The sequence below is a fragment of the Pieris napi genome, chromosome 8 (assembly GCF_905475465.1).
Source record: "Pieris napi chromosome 8, ilPieNapi1.2, whole genome shotgun sequence".
In the NCBI taxonomy this organism is placed as follows: Eukaryota; Metazoa; Arthropoda; class Insecta; order Lepidoptera; family Pieridae; genus Pieris; species Pieris napi.
The window spans coordinates 4607358-4620421 of NC_062241.1; the positions used below are offsets into that span (position 1 = coordinate 4607358).

Here is a 13064-nt window from a genome sequence, read left to right on the forward strand (position 1 = left end):
AACTAGATATAGCTGGTAAAAATTGTCAATATTATAAGCATTCATTCTAAAGGCGAAACTGCCCTGCGATTCTGTAACTCACACAGCGGTTTTCGCATCGGCGGTCGCTCTCAAATCAGTCGTGAAGCAGTCTTTTTATGATTTGGCATTCTGATAAACAATAAACTACAAGCTCCCACCCTTTTAGAATGACAAATCATAAAAAGACTGCTTCACGACTGATTTGAGAGCGACCGCCGATGCGAAAACCGCTGTGTGAGTTCGAAAAGTGAGTTACAGAATCGCAGGGCTGAACTTAAAAATTGGTATTAATAAACAACAGTAATTGAAGGGAATTAGTAGATACCTTAAGATATTGACGGAGGATCACTAACAGAACCAAACGATACGATTACTTAATTTATGTTGGCACTCCTTAAATACATAATATATTTTTGTTAGAATTGTATGCAATCTCCTTGTAGCATTATTTGATATGTTGGAATAGAAAACAATATAATAACGCTTACAATATTATACGTGTGTTGTTGAATTGTAATTAGCAACGGTTTATTGTGTATAAAATATAATAAAAACTACTCAAAGTTGATTGTTGTTTTATTAATACAATAGTGGGGAGTAATTACCTACCTACAGTTATTAATGGAATTTGTCCTAAACTATGAATCGTGAGGTATATTGTATTAATTATAACAGATATATTGGAATTCACTGTATGTCAATTGGAGATAATTTATATTCTAAATCAAATATGCTTCGTTAATTATATTCAAAAACATTTTTTTTGTAAATAAAAAATATATACAAAAATTATCAAACTAAAACTGAACTAGAGGCCAACATGAAAGTGGTTTAATTATTGAATATGACGTTTATTAAACTATGGTCAATGGCCTAGACAAAGGTGCGTTTACGACGGGCGTCACCCACTGTCATAGAAATAAGTGATGTGATCATTCATTCAACATGCCAATTTAATTGGTATACTAATAACTACTGAGGTTATGCGTGTTGCTAAGTATTTTGACGTGACAACGTTTTATAATTCGATGAAGCTGGCTGCACGCACGAAAAAACATGACTCATGCGGAGTTACCTCGCTCTTGACGCATGCGGCGTTACTCTGCGGCGTTCCATTTAGGCCGGCTCCACACGTTGGCCCCAATATTCGCCCCAACGCTATTCGTCCAACGTGTGGATCTAGAAAATGGCATTGGTCCCAACGTTGGGGCGAGTGTTGGTAGTTGGCCGGCTCGTGTCGGTTTCATCAAAGGAATCTGCGCCAACGCTCGCGATCTGTCCACACGTTGGCGCTTTGCTCAGTTCTGTTACAACACGCAGCGAGTGCGCACGTCGAGCGAGAATGGCTTCCTCATCCACAAAATCGCCACCGGCATGGACAAATGAAAAAGTAATAGAATTTATTGAACTTTATCAAGCACATCCAATAATATGGGACGCAACTCGAAAGGATCATAAAAATAAAAATTTAATAGCTGATGCATGGCGCACCATTCAACAAAATAAGGGAATGAATTTCTCAATTGAAGATTAAAAAAAAAAGCGAGAATCGTTAATGAGCACATATCGCCTTTACAGAAAGAAAATTAGTGACTCTACTCGATCTGGATCATCAACAGATGATATTTTTAAACCAAATTGGTTCGCTTATGAGCTCATGGATAGCTTTCTTTCTCCGATTTATGATAAATTAAATACAGTTACTTTGTTTTTTCTCAGTAACAAATATAAATGTGCACTCATCATTACTATAAACGCGCTCAGAGCAGTTTCGATTTCTGTATCGGACATCTTCACATTGGCCCTGACGGAACAGAACTAGTTTATTAGCCAACGTGTGTACGCCTCACCGAGTTTGCAGTCCAACGTTGGTACGAGCGTTGGGACCCACATGTGGAGCCGGCGTTATGGCTTGAAGTGCAAGCAAGAGCGCGGATCGAGCGACAGAGAGCCACAATCGAGCGTTCGTTCGTTAAAAAATTGACATAATTGTATATATAATGCGTACAAATAAATGTGACTTGATCAATTCAACTGTGATTTCCATTTACCTCCTCTATATCCATTCAAAATATCTATTAAACAAATAAAATTAAAATTTTCTTTTGAAAAATGCAACCATCAGTATTTTCTTATAACGTTGTCACGTTCAGCTATCGTCAGTAAACCAACTTTACAGACAACCGATTTTTTATCAGGTAGAGGCTACGGCTTATTATTTCTTACATGATTCATGAACGACTAAGAATTATACGTAGGCAAACCCCGTCAACGTGTGACCAGTGAATTTAAAAATCAGTTTTTATTTTTACTGCTAATCAATTAATTTATTATCATTTATTAAATTAATAAAAATTACTTTTTCAAATTATAACGTCACATGACGGATACCATCGACGATTCAACAAACTATTAAAGTAAATAAATCACTTCATGGTTTAAAATTTTGAATATCTACCCTTTCGACTATAATGTTTTGACTTTTGAGTTACTTAGGTTTGATAACTTGGTCTGTCCGAAACTTAAATGAATAATAAAAATATTTAGAAATATAGCATTAGAAAATACGGTTGCCTATTTTATTATACATATTTATGTATCATAAAAGAGTATAGTCGCAAATAAACTTAGTTTTAACAATAATATGATATTTTAGCCATATGTTATGAATTAATCATATTTCATCTTGTTTCTAAACGAAAGTCTATATCTTTATTTGTGGTTGGCAACAACAATTAATCGATGACAGCGACGAAGTGAATCGTTAGGAGTGACGACATTTTTGTCAATAAATTATTAATTTTGCACTTTTGGTTGAAATCCTTTGCTAAAATAGTTGGATAAATTCGCCACGAAAATGGCAGATAATGAACAAAAAGCAATGCAACTGATAGCGGAGGCAGAAAAGAAGCTTAGTACATCCAAATCTTTTCTTGGATCCTTATTCGGGTGAGGACAATGACTTTCCTTTATTTTCCTAAATTTCCAATGTACCAATTCTTTTACTTACATAGATACATTTAATTATTAGACAAGAATATTAAAGTCATCTAAATATCTTGATTTTTATAAGGAAAATGTCTTTTTGTACTAATTCGGAAACACAAATTTTAATCGATCGTTATCTTAGCAAAATTTAAGCTGAGACGTAAACAGAAATGTCCTTGTATTTAATGAAAACTAATTTCAAATGATTTACATTTGAACTCATAGCTGTGGTAAAGATCAAGGATCTAGGTTGCATTTTAGTCATTTATGTCAGTAGAAATTTATCACTAATGAATTTCCTAAAGGAAACCTGACTCCATCACTTCAATACTAATAAATTTGAAAATGGGGTTTTGTGTAAATAATGATCCACCAGTGTCAATTGTGGCGTTATTAGTTACAAAGTAAAAATTAAAGCTATATATAGGTTCTATTACTTAAAATCTACCTTTTTTTTGTAAGTAGATATATAAAAAATTACCATTAAGATAGGCCAAATAGGTCTTTTCCAATATAATATCCAAACAAAAAAGATTCTGTGCATGTTCAGCACTGCAAGGTATAATAATCTGTTAATTGTAGCAACATTTTCATTTTATACAAATATCTTGTGAGTTTCTATACAGGCTACAGAAAGCCTTTGAATAATACAATGTATCTCTTAAACTAGTTTCAATACCAAGCTGAACTTATATCAGTACTAATTAATTAATAATATAAAAAATGAAAATTATAAACTTTAAAAATTAATTAGTAAGCTCTCAGCTTTAACCCATTAGCATAAAATTAATTATCTTAAATTTAGGGGCTCATCGAAAGTTGAAGAAGCTGTAGATTGCTACCTCAGAGCAGCAAATTTGTTCAAGATGGCTAAGAAGTGGGCTCAAGCTGGGCAGGCGTTCTGCAGTGCTGCCCAGCTTCACCTTAAAGCTGGTGTCCGCCATGATGCTGCAACAAACTTTGTAGATGCTTCTAATTGTTATAAGAAATGTGATCCTAATGGTAAGTAGATTATTATTACATAAATGAAAAAGTATTTCTTTATAGAATTGTAGTTTTAAATGTCTACCAAGGTTATAGTTTAAACATTAAATAAGCAAGAAATAGTTTTGACTTAGAGGAGAAAAGAAGAATTAATTTAAGTCAATATTTAAGACTGATGTACAATATTAATATCCTTTCAAAAATTGTGGACAACAGTTTCTTAATGACATATATATACTATATACTAAACATTACATCTTTTTTACTAATGATGAATGACAATCTTGTACCTATTATATTATCAATACCTAAAAATATATAAGTTACCCTTGTGTCAAATATTTACAAAATCTTGTTAATAATTAGTATCCACAGTTAAAATTTCATACAGGTAAAGTTATATTTTTGGGATAGATAAAATAGGTATATAAAAATGTTTATAAAATGGAACTTCAATCAACTAGTTGACTCTTTGAAAGTATCACAACTCAACAAATGCATGGTATAGATTCATTAGTGCATCTACTTCATTGTATTTTTAACCTTCTACATCTACTAACCTACAATATTTTTATTGGTGAAAATCAATTCCAGGACTTCAACATTTAGGCTGTAGTTCGGCAATTATAACAGAGTACTCACCAACCAACTATACACAAATTGAAATATTACTTAAGACCACTGATTATAATCATTTTAATATGCTAGCAACTGCATTGTGGGTTTAAGCTGTTAATACAGCATAGTGTCCTTTTATGGTTGCATTTTTAGTGCTTACACTTGCTTTTAAAGATTTTCAAGCTGTATGTATTTGGAATGTGTATAGACATAGGTTTTCGGCAATTACATATATGTATATAGTATATACATTATAGTAGTTTTACAATGTTTAGGACCGGGGCGGGGGGAATGTTTATAAAATTGTTAGAACATAATTTTTGATTACTAATTTATAATAGTAAAATAGTAATAGAAAATAATAAAAGCAACATATTTATTTAGATAAAAAGTCTTAAAGGCAGAAATAGTGCTAGATTTTAATTAAATTATTAATAATTAATTTAAAGTTCTAGTAAAAAAATTGTTTACTAAAACTTTTCGTTTAATATTCCAATATGTTAAAATAATTCTAATTAGTTGTATTACTTGAATGTCACTGATTACGCGATCACTTTCCATGAGTAATAGGTTTGCGTTATCAAAGTACAATCTTTACCATTATGGTATATGCCATCCCGAGTAAATAAACATTATTTATTATACCGTAGGCATTCCTTGACAAGGCAAGGCAATTAATGACCCGGAGAAACAAGAAGATTATTAAAGGTGGTCTTTCATTTTGTTGCAGAAGCGGTATCTTGCCTTCTTAAAGCTATTGAGATTTACACTGATATGGGACGCTTTACTGTAGCCGCTAAACAACATCAAGTATGTATTTATAATAGTTATTTAATTTTGGTAAAATTATCGCTTTTCCCTATAAGGAAAACAAGAACATTACTTTTAACGGCAGATGGTGCAGTAGAGAGCAATAGTGGCTCTAGGGTGAGACTCCCATCCCTGAGGTAGCAGGTTCGAAGCCTCAGCTGTAGACTTAACTGGTTTTTTATCTTTCACATTTAACACTCGCTCGTACGGTGAAGGATAACATCTTGAAGAATCCGGATTGCCACCAGAAAGTAGACAGAATTTGTCAGGCGACGAAATAGATACAGAAATCTCTGGAATTAGATAAAAATGCTTGGGTTGTTTGTAGCAATAGAACGTAAATGTATTACTTTAAAATACCTCATTATAATATTCAGAACGAAATACTAACTGTACTAGACTTTACCGTCCAAGTTTAGTCATCTGCAGATGACATGTGATACCATTCAAATTTTCCATCTTTGTCATTTATTTTCCAGAACATAGCGGAACTTTACGAGACCGAGTGTGTAGACCTTGGTCGTGCGATGCAGCATTACGAGCAAGCAGCTGACTACTTCCGTGGTGAGGAATCCACGTCGTCAGCTAACAAGTGTATGCTGAAATTGGCTCAGTATGCAGCTCAGCTTGAACACTATGACAAGGCCATACAGATTTATGAACAGGTTAGTATGAATAATGGGAAATATTTGTGTCTTTGCTATATTGGTAATAGCTTCAGGTAGGATTATTTATTATCTTTATATATATAATTCTTCTGTGAGTGTGTATGTCACTGAACTTCTCTCAAACGACTGGACCGATTTTGATGAAATTTTTTGTGTGTGTTCAAGGGGATCTGGGAATGGTTTAGATTCACAAATCAGCCCGGCAGGTGGCGCTGCAGTCGGTACTTTCATACTTTAATATCCTAATAGCTTGAAATATCATGCAGGACAACGTCTGTGGGGTCCACTAGTTTTCTTATAGTTGAAGATATAAAGCCTAAAGATTGATCCACAATTTAGAAATTTGGTGATGTAACACTCACGTGTAATGGTCATAGAGTTTTCACAAAATGACTCTTAAACTTGTCTTTGAATCTAAATATTATGCATCAAATATTTTGTAATAACATAAAATGTTTTGAAAATTAATTGATTGAGCACATTTTTATAATAGTGAAACAATATATTTAAGTTTGGACCGTTTCAGATTTTTTTACATAAAGTTTATCATAAAATAATAAGCTAAAAATATCTAAAGGTTTTAAATTAAAACGTTAAAATTATAATTCCAGATAGCAAAATCATCCCTAGACAACAGCTTGTTGAAATACAGCGCCAAGGAATACATGTTCCGTGCTGCTCTGTGCCATCTCTGTGTGGACATATTGAACGCTCAGCACGCCGTCGAGAAGTATTGTGGGCTTTACCCTGCCTTTGCCGATACCCGGGAATGCAAGCTAATTAAGGTAAAAATAAAAAAAAATATTGTATTGTTAGCGGACTAACGCCATCTTGTAGCAGAAACCTATATAAAGCGTGGCAACACCGGCGTTGACTCACTTTTATTTCGAGACTTCGTGCGGAACGGACTTGTTACTAACCTAACCTCAGTAGATTTTAAAAGTCCAAAGTACCTACACGTTCTAATCTTTTGTGTTAACTAATAATATTATATTTTAAAGATTTTTATGCTTTGATATGTTAGGTCAGAGCTTCTAGAACGTTATTCAAACTTAAATCTAGTTTCTATAGCTGTGAAATCATTTTTCTGTATGAAGTTTGAAATTGTTTGTCAGCGCTCAAGTCGAGATTTTAACTTGAGATTATTTTGTGATTTTAAACTTTGCTTAGTACTAATATTTAGTTGTTATATAATTACATAATATATTTTTTTATTACAAAATTAACGTGTTCTTTAATTACAATTAATATAATTAAATTAGGGTGTTAGGTAATTCACATTAACATTAATTAAAGCTTTAAAAATATAGATGCTCTTGAGATTAATCATTGCATTCATTTAAGTCCCTCGGAATATGACAGGAATGGCATCATATTATAATGTATAAATATTTTTTTTCAATAAAACTGAGCAATCAAAATATGAAATAAAATTCAATGTTTAGTTTGTTTTTGTATTTATACGTCCCAAACCATTGCCACAAATCGAAATTAGAACTTAAAATGAAACTGCTGCAACATGTCCGTTTTTTTTTTTCAGGAATTGATTGAACACCTGGAAGAGCAGAACATGGATGCGTTCACCGAAGCTGTGAAAACCTACGACAGCATATCCCGACTCGACCAATGGTACACAACTATACTCGTTCGCATCAAGAAACAGATTAACGACAACCCTGACCTCCGTTGAATAGTGAAACTGAACAGCCCCGGCGTTTAGTAGGTAGTTTATTTATATTGTATCACTAATTTATTAGCCCTATGTGAAAATTAGATACTATTACTTAATTAGATACGATATTATATATACAGTGGATTTCATTTATTAGGACCTTGGTCGTAGCGACCAGTTAGCTATAGCGGCGTTTAATTTAACTCCTTTGAATTTAAAGCATACTTTAGTAGAAAATTCATATCTATGTAATAACAACTTCAATATAATTTTTTTAAATGAATCATATGTAACAAATTCTAAAACCCATGCAGATAATGCGGCCTGAGTCGGTCGCCAAAGACACACACACACTTATCTTTTTCCGTCACACAGATGGTCAGCAAGCGTGTATGTTACCGAGTTAAATTTATGGTTCAGTTACAAAGTGATATTTTAAGTAGGAACTGTCTCTACTTAGAATGTCTTTATGCTTGTAACGACGTCCAGATATAACAATTAAATTAGAGTAGTACCCTCATCTTTGTTATAAACGAAATCCACTGTATTTTAAAAATATCTTCCCATGGCAATTTATTTCATCCAAGTACGTTTTGGAATCGTTTTAAATGATTGTTCTCACTCAATCATTGCGCTGGCTCTGTGACCCAAAAGTGTCCTGGTCTCCGAAACGAGAAACTTCCAGCTTCCCGCCAAGTGCTGGCTTTCACCTGCATTAGGTCCTCCTCCACTCTGTTCTCAAACCATACTAAATATATTATTTAATCTTATAACAATTGTAAACTTAATATGTTGACAACAATTGACTTTTATGTTGCGTCGGACTGCATTTTGCAATTTGCAAATAAGCTCTTTGAAATTGATAGCCTAAATTATTTATATATTCTTAAAGCGTCGGGGCATTAATATATTCATGCCTATTCATTGTATTACTAGACCGACACAATAACACTGCTGGTCAAAAATGTTGCCTGATTGTGGTGTTGATGTTATTGTCATGGTTTCCATTTTAATAACATCTCAAAGGCGTAGACAAATACAAGTCTATACGGTGGACTTAGCATTTAAATGTGACCTATCCTTAAAACATGGTTTATTTGCTAGAATTTACGACATTAATATATCCGGTGTCACTGTTTTTGGCTAGCAATGCTATCTTATAAACGAAATCAGTCTTTACACTGATTTAAATATACCCAGATTCGCCAAAGCGTTAACACAATTTGACGCTATGATACTATTTTGGAAGTGAAATCAGTGTCTATGAATAATCGAATCGGTGTAATCAGACTGATTTTTATGGGGTTATTGTACAAGTTATGTTTTCAAGTTTTAGTAAAATATTTATAGAATATAAGCCGAGTTTTTTCTAAAGAAATCATATGGGATGCACTGCGAACACTTAATTACACGAAATATATTCCATTAGGTATAAATGTGTACTAAATTATTGGCCCGGATTTTATTTTGCGGCCTATTCTCATTTGTGATTATGTTGTTGTAAATATTATATTTTATAAAAATTCGTTATTAATAAACGTATTTTTGTTTATTTTTGTTGTTTTTATTATTTTATTGTTTATCATATATCTCAATATTGGTAAGATCTGCATCCATTGCTATATTTAACTACAACGTGAAAAGATATATATGGTAATCTAGTTTCTATAACAATCGGTAAGCTTTAAATTTAAGATTAAAGTAGCTTAATTGTTTATTTTGTTATTTATTTGTATACTTACGTTATGAATAATTGTTTTTTACAATTATTCTTGTGTGTTTAATAAAATAAAACAAAAAATGTAATTGTATGACGTAAACCTCATAGTTTATGCCTTGATTTTCCTAATTTAACTCTGTATGATGGTAACGATATTTCCCCATAAATATTCAGTATGTTATTAAAGTACATAAGGTTCCAATAATTTTTAAATTAGCATGCAAATCTTATTTGCTTAACTGCTCCTATAAAGGTCCAAAATTCGCTTTAGGAGGCGGGGATTACACAGTAAAAGTTTATTTTTTTCCGTATAAAGAAGTTTAATAAATAAGTTAAAGTTATGGCAGCCTTGTTCCATCCGCACTTGCAAAATTATTTTGCTATAGTCATAACTGATAACCAATTAACGCAAATCGAATTTGTAGGTAAAAAGGTCGCGTGAATTTCCATACAATTAATATTACGATTGACTGTTTTTGTTTAAACGCGCTGTTCCATGTTACAAAGAGTTTTTTGGCTGTTGTTAAATAAATTTTCAGCTTCATCGAATACGGAATCATTAGATTATAGTTTTTATCAGCTTATCAAAAACAGATGCATTTATAATATTATGTGTGACAGTGAACAACCGTCTTTGATTTAGATATACATAGTCATTTCCTATAAAGTATTATTGTAGACATCCATTTATTATTTGACGAATCATTGGTCTAGTGGTAAGTACCCCTGACTGCGAATCCATGGGTCCCGGGTTCGATCCCCGGCTGAGACGAACATCGATGTGATGAGCATTTGGTGTTGTGCTTAGGTTTTGGGTGTTTAAATATGTATTTATATGTCTATCTATCTATAATATGTATGTATATCCGTTATCTAGTACCCATAACACAAGCTTCACCAGCTTAGCATGGGACTCGGTCAATTCGTGTGAAATGTGTTTAAAAAAACGTTTATCACCTCTGTTGTTTTAACTTGAGAACAGGATTTTGTATATGTGATTTTTCTATTCATTTTGTTTTGTTTTTTTTTCTATTTGCATTGGTTAGTGACGTACCATTTTATTAATTCATATTTTATAGGTAGCTCAGTTTATGATACTTATGTCATCATACACCTAAATACCTATCTAATAAACAACTATAAAACATCAAAGAAATCCCACAATTTGGACCCTAGCAATATTAGAAAATATATAGTTGGACTAATAATTATACTTACTACTATAATTACTTTTGGCTTCATTTCACATTGGGACCCCGCCATCTATAGTTAATAAGTTGTATCATTTATAAAAAAGTACGTCTTTGTAAAATTTTGTTATTGAATATGTAAATATCATATGGACGATTAGCTTTAGATATTTTGTAAAATTATGCTTTTTAAGAAAGCTTAGTATTGTTACAGTTGCCGATAATTTAAGTTACTACTAGATATTCTTTAGAAGTATTAATTATTGTTAATAATGATCCAATAATGAATAATTATAGATCGTCTTTTATTGACGCGAGTTTCACAAAAAAACAGTTTTATTGATTGAAACATTGATTCACCTAAAATTGTACTCTATGACCTAATCTATACTGTATTCGCACAGTCATGTGTTTAATGAATTAAAAGTTATTAAAATAAACCAAATATTTTTTGTACTCCCTACACTACCTTATATTTAGACAAAAAATTAGGGGCTTGAGACAAAATCTGTATGTGACTACCGTCAAATAAATTTCAATTTTATTTTATAGAATATTGGGTAAACGAGCAGGAGGCTCATCTGATGTTAAATGATACCACCCATGAACACTTTCAACCCCAGAGGGCTCGCGAGTGCGTTGCCGGCCTTTTAAGAATTGGTTCGCCCTTTTCATAAAGGACCCTAAGGTCTTGGTTCGGAAATACTTCAGTGGGCAGCTGGTTCCTCATAGATGTGGTGCTCTTCATAAACTGCCCTAAATATCAGTTGTGAAACGTCAGATATCGAGGTGATACAATACAATTTCGTCCTCGACGTCCGATGATGAAACTCAGCAGAAGGTATTAATTCGAACAACTCCTCTGAACAATGTCCGTGGTAAATGCGGTAAAAGATGCAGAGGGGCCCCACATCTCCAGGCAACGTCAAGGGATTAAGCCGCTTGGAGCGGAATTGGTCATCAACGATTCGAACCGCTCTTCGTTGAATATGGTCAAATGGAAGGAGCTGGTACTAGGATATTGCTCTCAGAGGTGTGAACGGTACTCCATAAGAATGATATGAGCTCACGCTATGTCCGTGACTATTTCATATAAATTGTTTGGCGTTAAAAGTTTACATGCAATACAAGAGGAAAGTTATGAAGAGATATGAATAAGTTTGATCCCCTTTTAAGGGGCTTGAGACAAATCCCTTTGCGACAGGCGTGACGTATTTGGCGTTAGTGGGTCATGCCTGTCGCAGTGATTTTGTCTAAACCCCGTTTCTACAACCCTTAAGGTACGATTCCATCAGTGTGTTGAATTGTGCGGTGTTGTAGATCGTTCAGCACAACACACAACTGTGCGTCGACATAAGTCCACTAGGGGAGACCGGGTACAAAAGTAACGGCGGGTCGAAAGTAACAAATGCTCTCTAGATTCATCCAATGGTCGAACACAGCTTCGCCGCCGTCAGGCGATAGCTGAGAGCGCCCTCCTCACTTGTAGTTAGTCGCCGCGTACTTCAAGCACTGTTAGGTTGTGTGAGAGGATACTACGTGGTTTTACAAACCAAAAGTAAGTTTTTCGATATTTTGTTATTTAATGTTTACATAGTCGAAAAGGATGGTAGTAATCTGAAAGTTTGCATATCTATTTTTGATTAGATTGATTGTTTAAATTTGTTTTTGTTTAGCACGTTACGTTTTTAGGTTATATTTCATGTTTCAACAAAAATGAGGAAGGGTACAAAAGTAACATAGTTCTATGGGTACACAAGTAACATGTAACTTTTGTCCCCGTAATGATTTAATTACTTTTACTCCAACAGAATGCCGCGACAACGCATAAGAACAACTACACGAGGAACTACCGAAACATAAGTTTATAGAAGAGTGGCGGATAATTTTTTTTCTGAAAGGTGGCACGATAGTCAAATGGCTGGTAATGAATGGTTGACGGGTTTTTAAAACGGCACCCGAGCCTCCTTTTGAGATCTCAGAGTTTCAACGAACATAATGTAAGCAAATTTTTTGATAATCTTGCTGAGGTAATTGATAGGTACAAATTTGAGCCAAAAGATATCTGGAATATGGATGAGACAGGGGTCCACTGTCCAAAAACTTAACAAGATTGTTGCTCAAAAAGGAACTAAACAAGTAGGTGCAGTAACCTCAGCAGAACGTGGAAGATTAGTAACTGTTGCTGTTGCGATTAATGCTCAAGGAGGACACATACCTCCTTTTTTCGTATTCCCATTGAAACAATTCCAAGACCACATGAAACTTGAGGGTCCTGTTGGTTGTGCCGGAGCTAGCAATGCTAGTGGATGGATGCAGAATGCAGAACTTTTACTTTTTACTTTTACTTTAAATACTTGTTGATTAAACATTTAGTATTGTATTAATTACCA

At 33.5% G+C, this 13064-nt stretch overlaps 1 protein-coding gene across 1 annotated transcript; it reads left to right on the forward strand.

The window, feature by feature from the left end:
* The first annotated feature begins 2743 nt into the window (after positions 1-2743).
* On the forward strand, positions 2744-9313 carry LOC125051665 (alpha-soluble NSF attachment protein). The gene is made up of 6 exons (XM_047652151.1): positions 2744-2970; positions 3815-4011; positions 5342-5421; positions 5901-6086; positions 6701-6874; positions 7630-9313. The coding sequence occupies exons 1-6, from the start codon at positions 2879-2881 to the stop codon at positions 7777-7779; spliced, it is 879 nt and encodes a 292-aa protein (XP_047508107.1). The 5' UTR covers positions 2744-2878; the 3' UTR covers positions 7780-9313.
* Positions 9314-13064: the final 3751 nt, after the last annotated feature.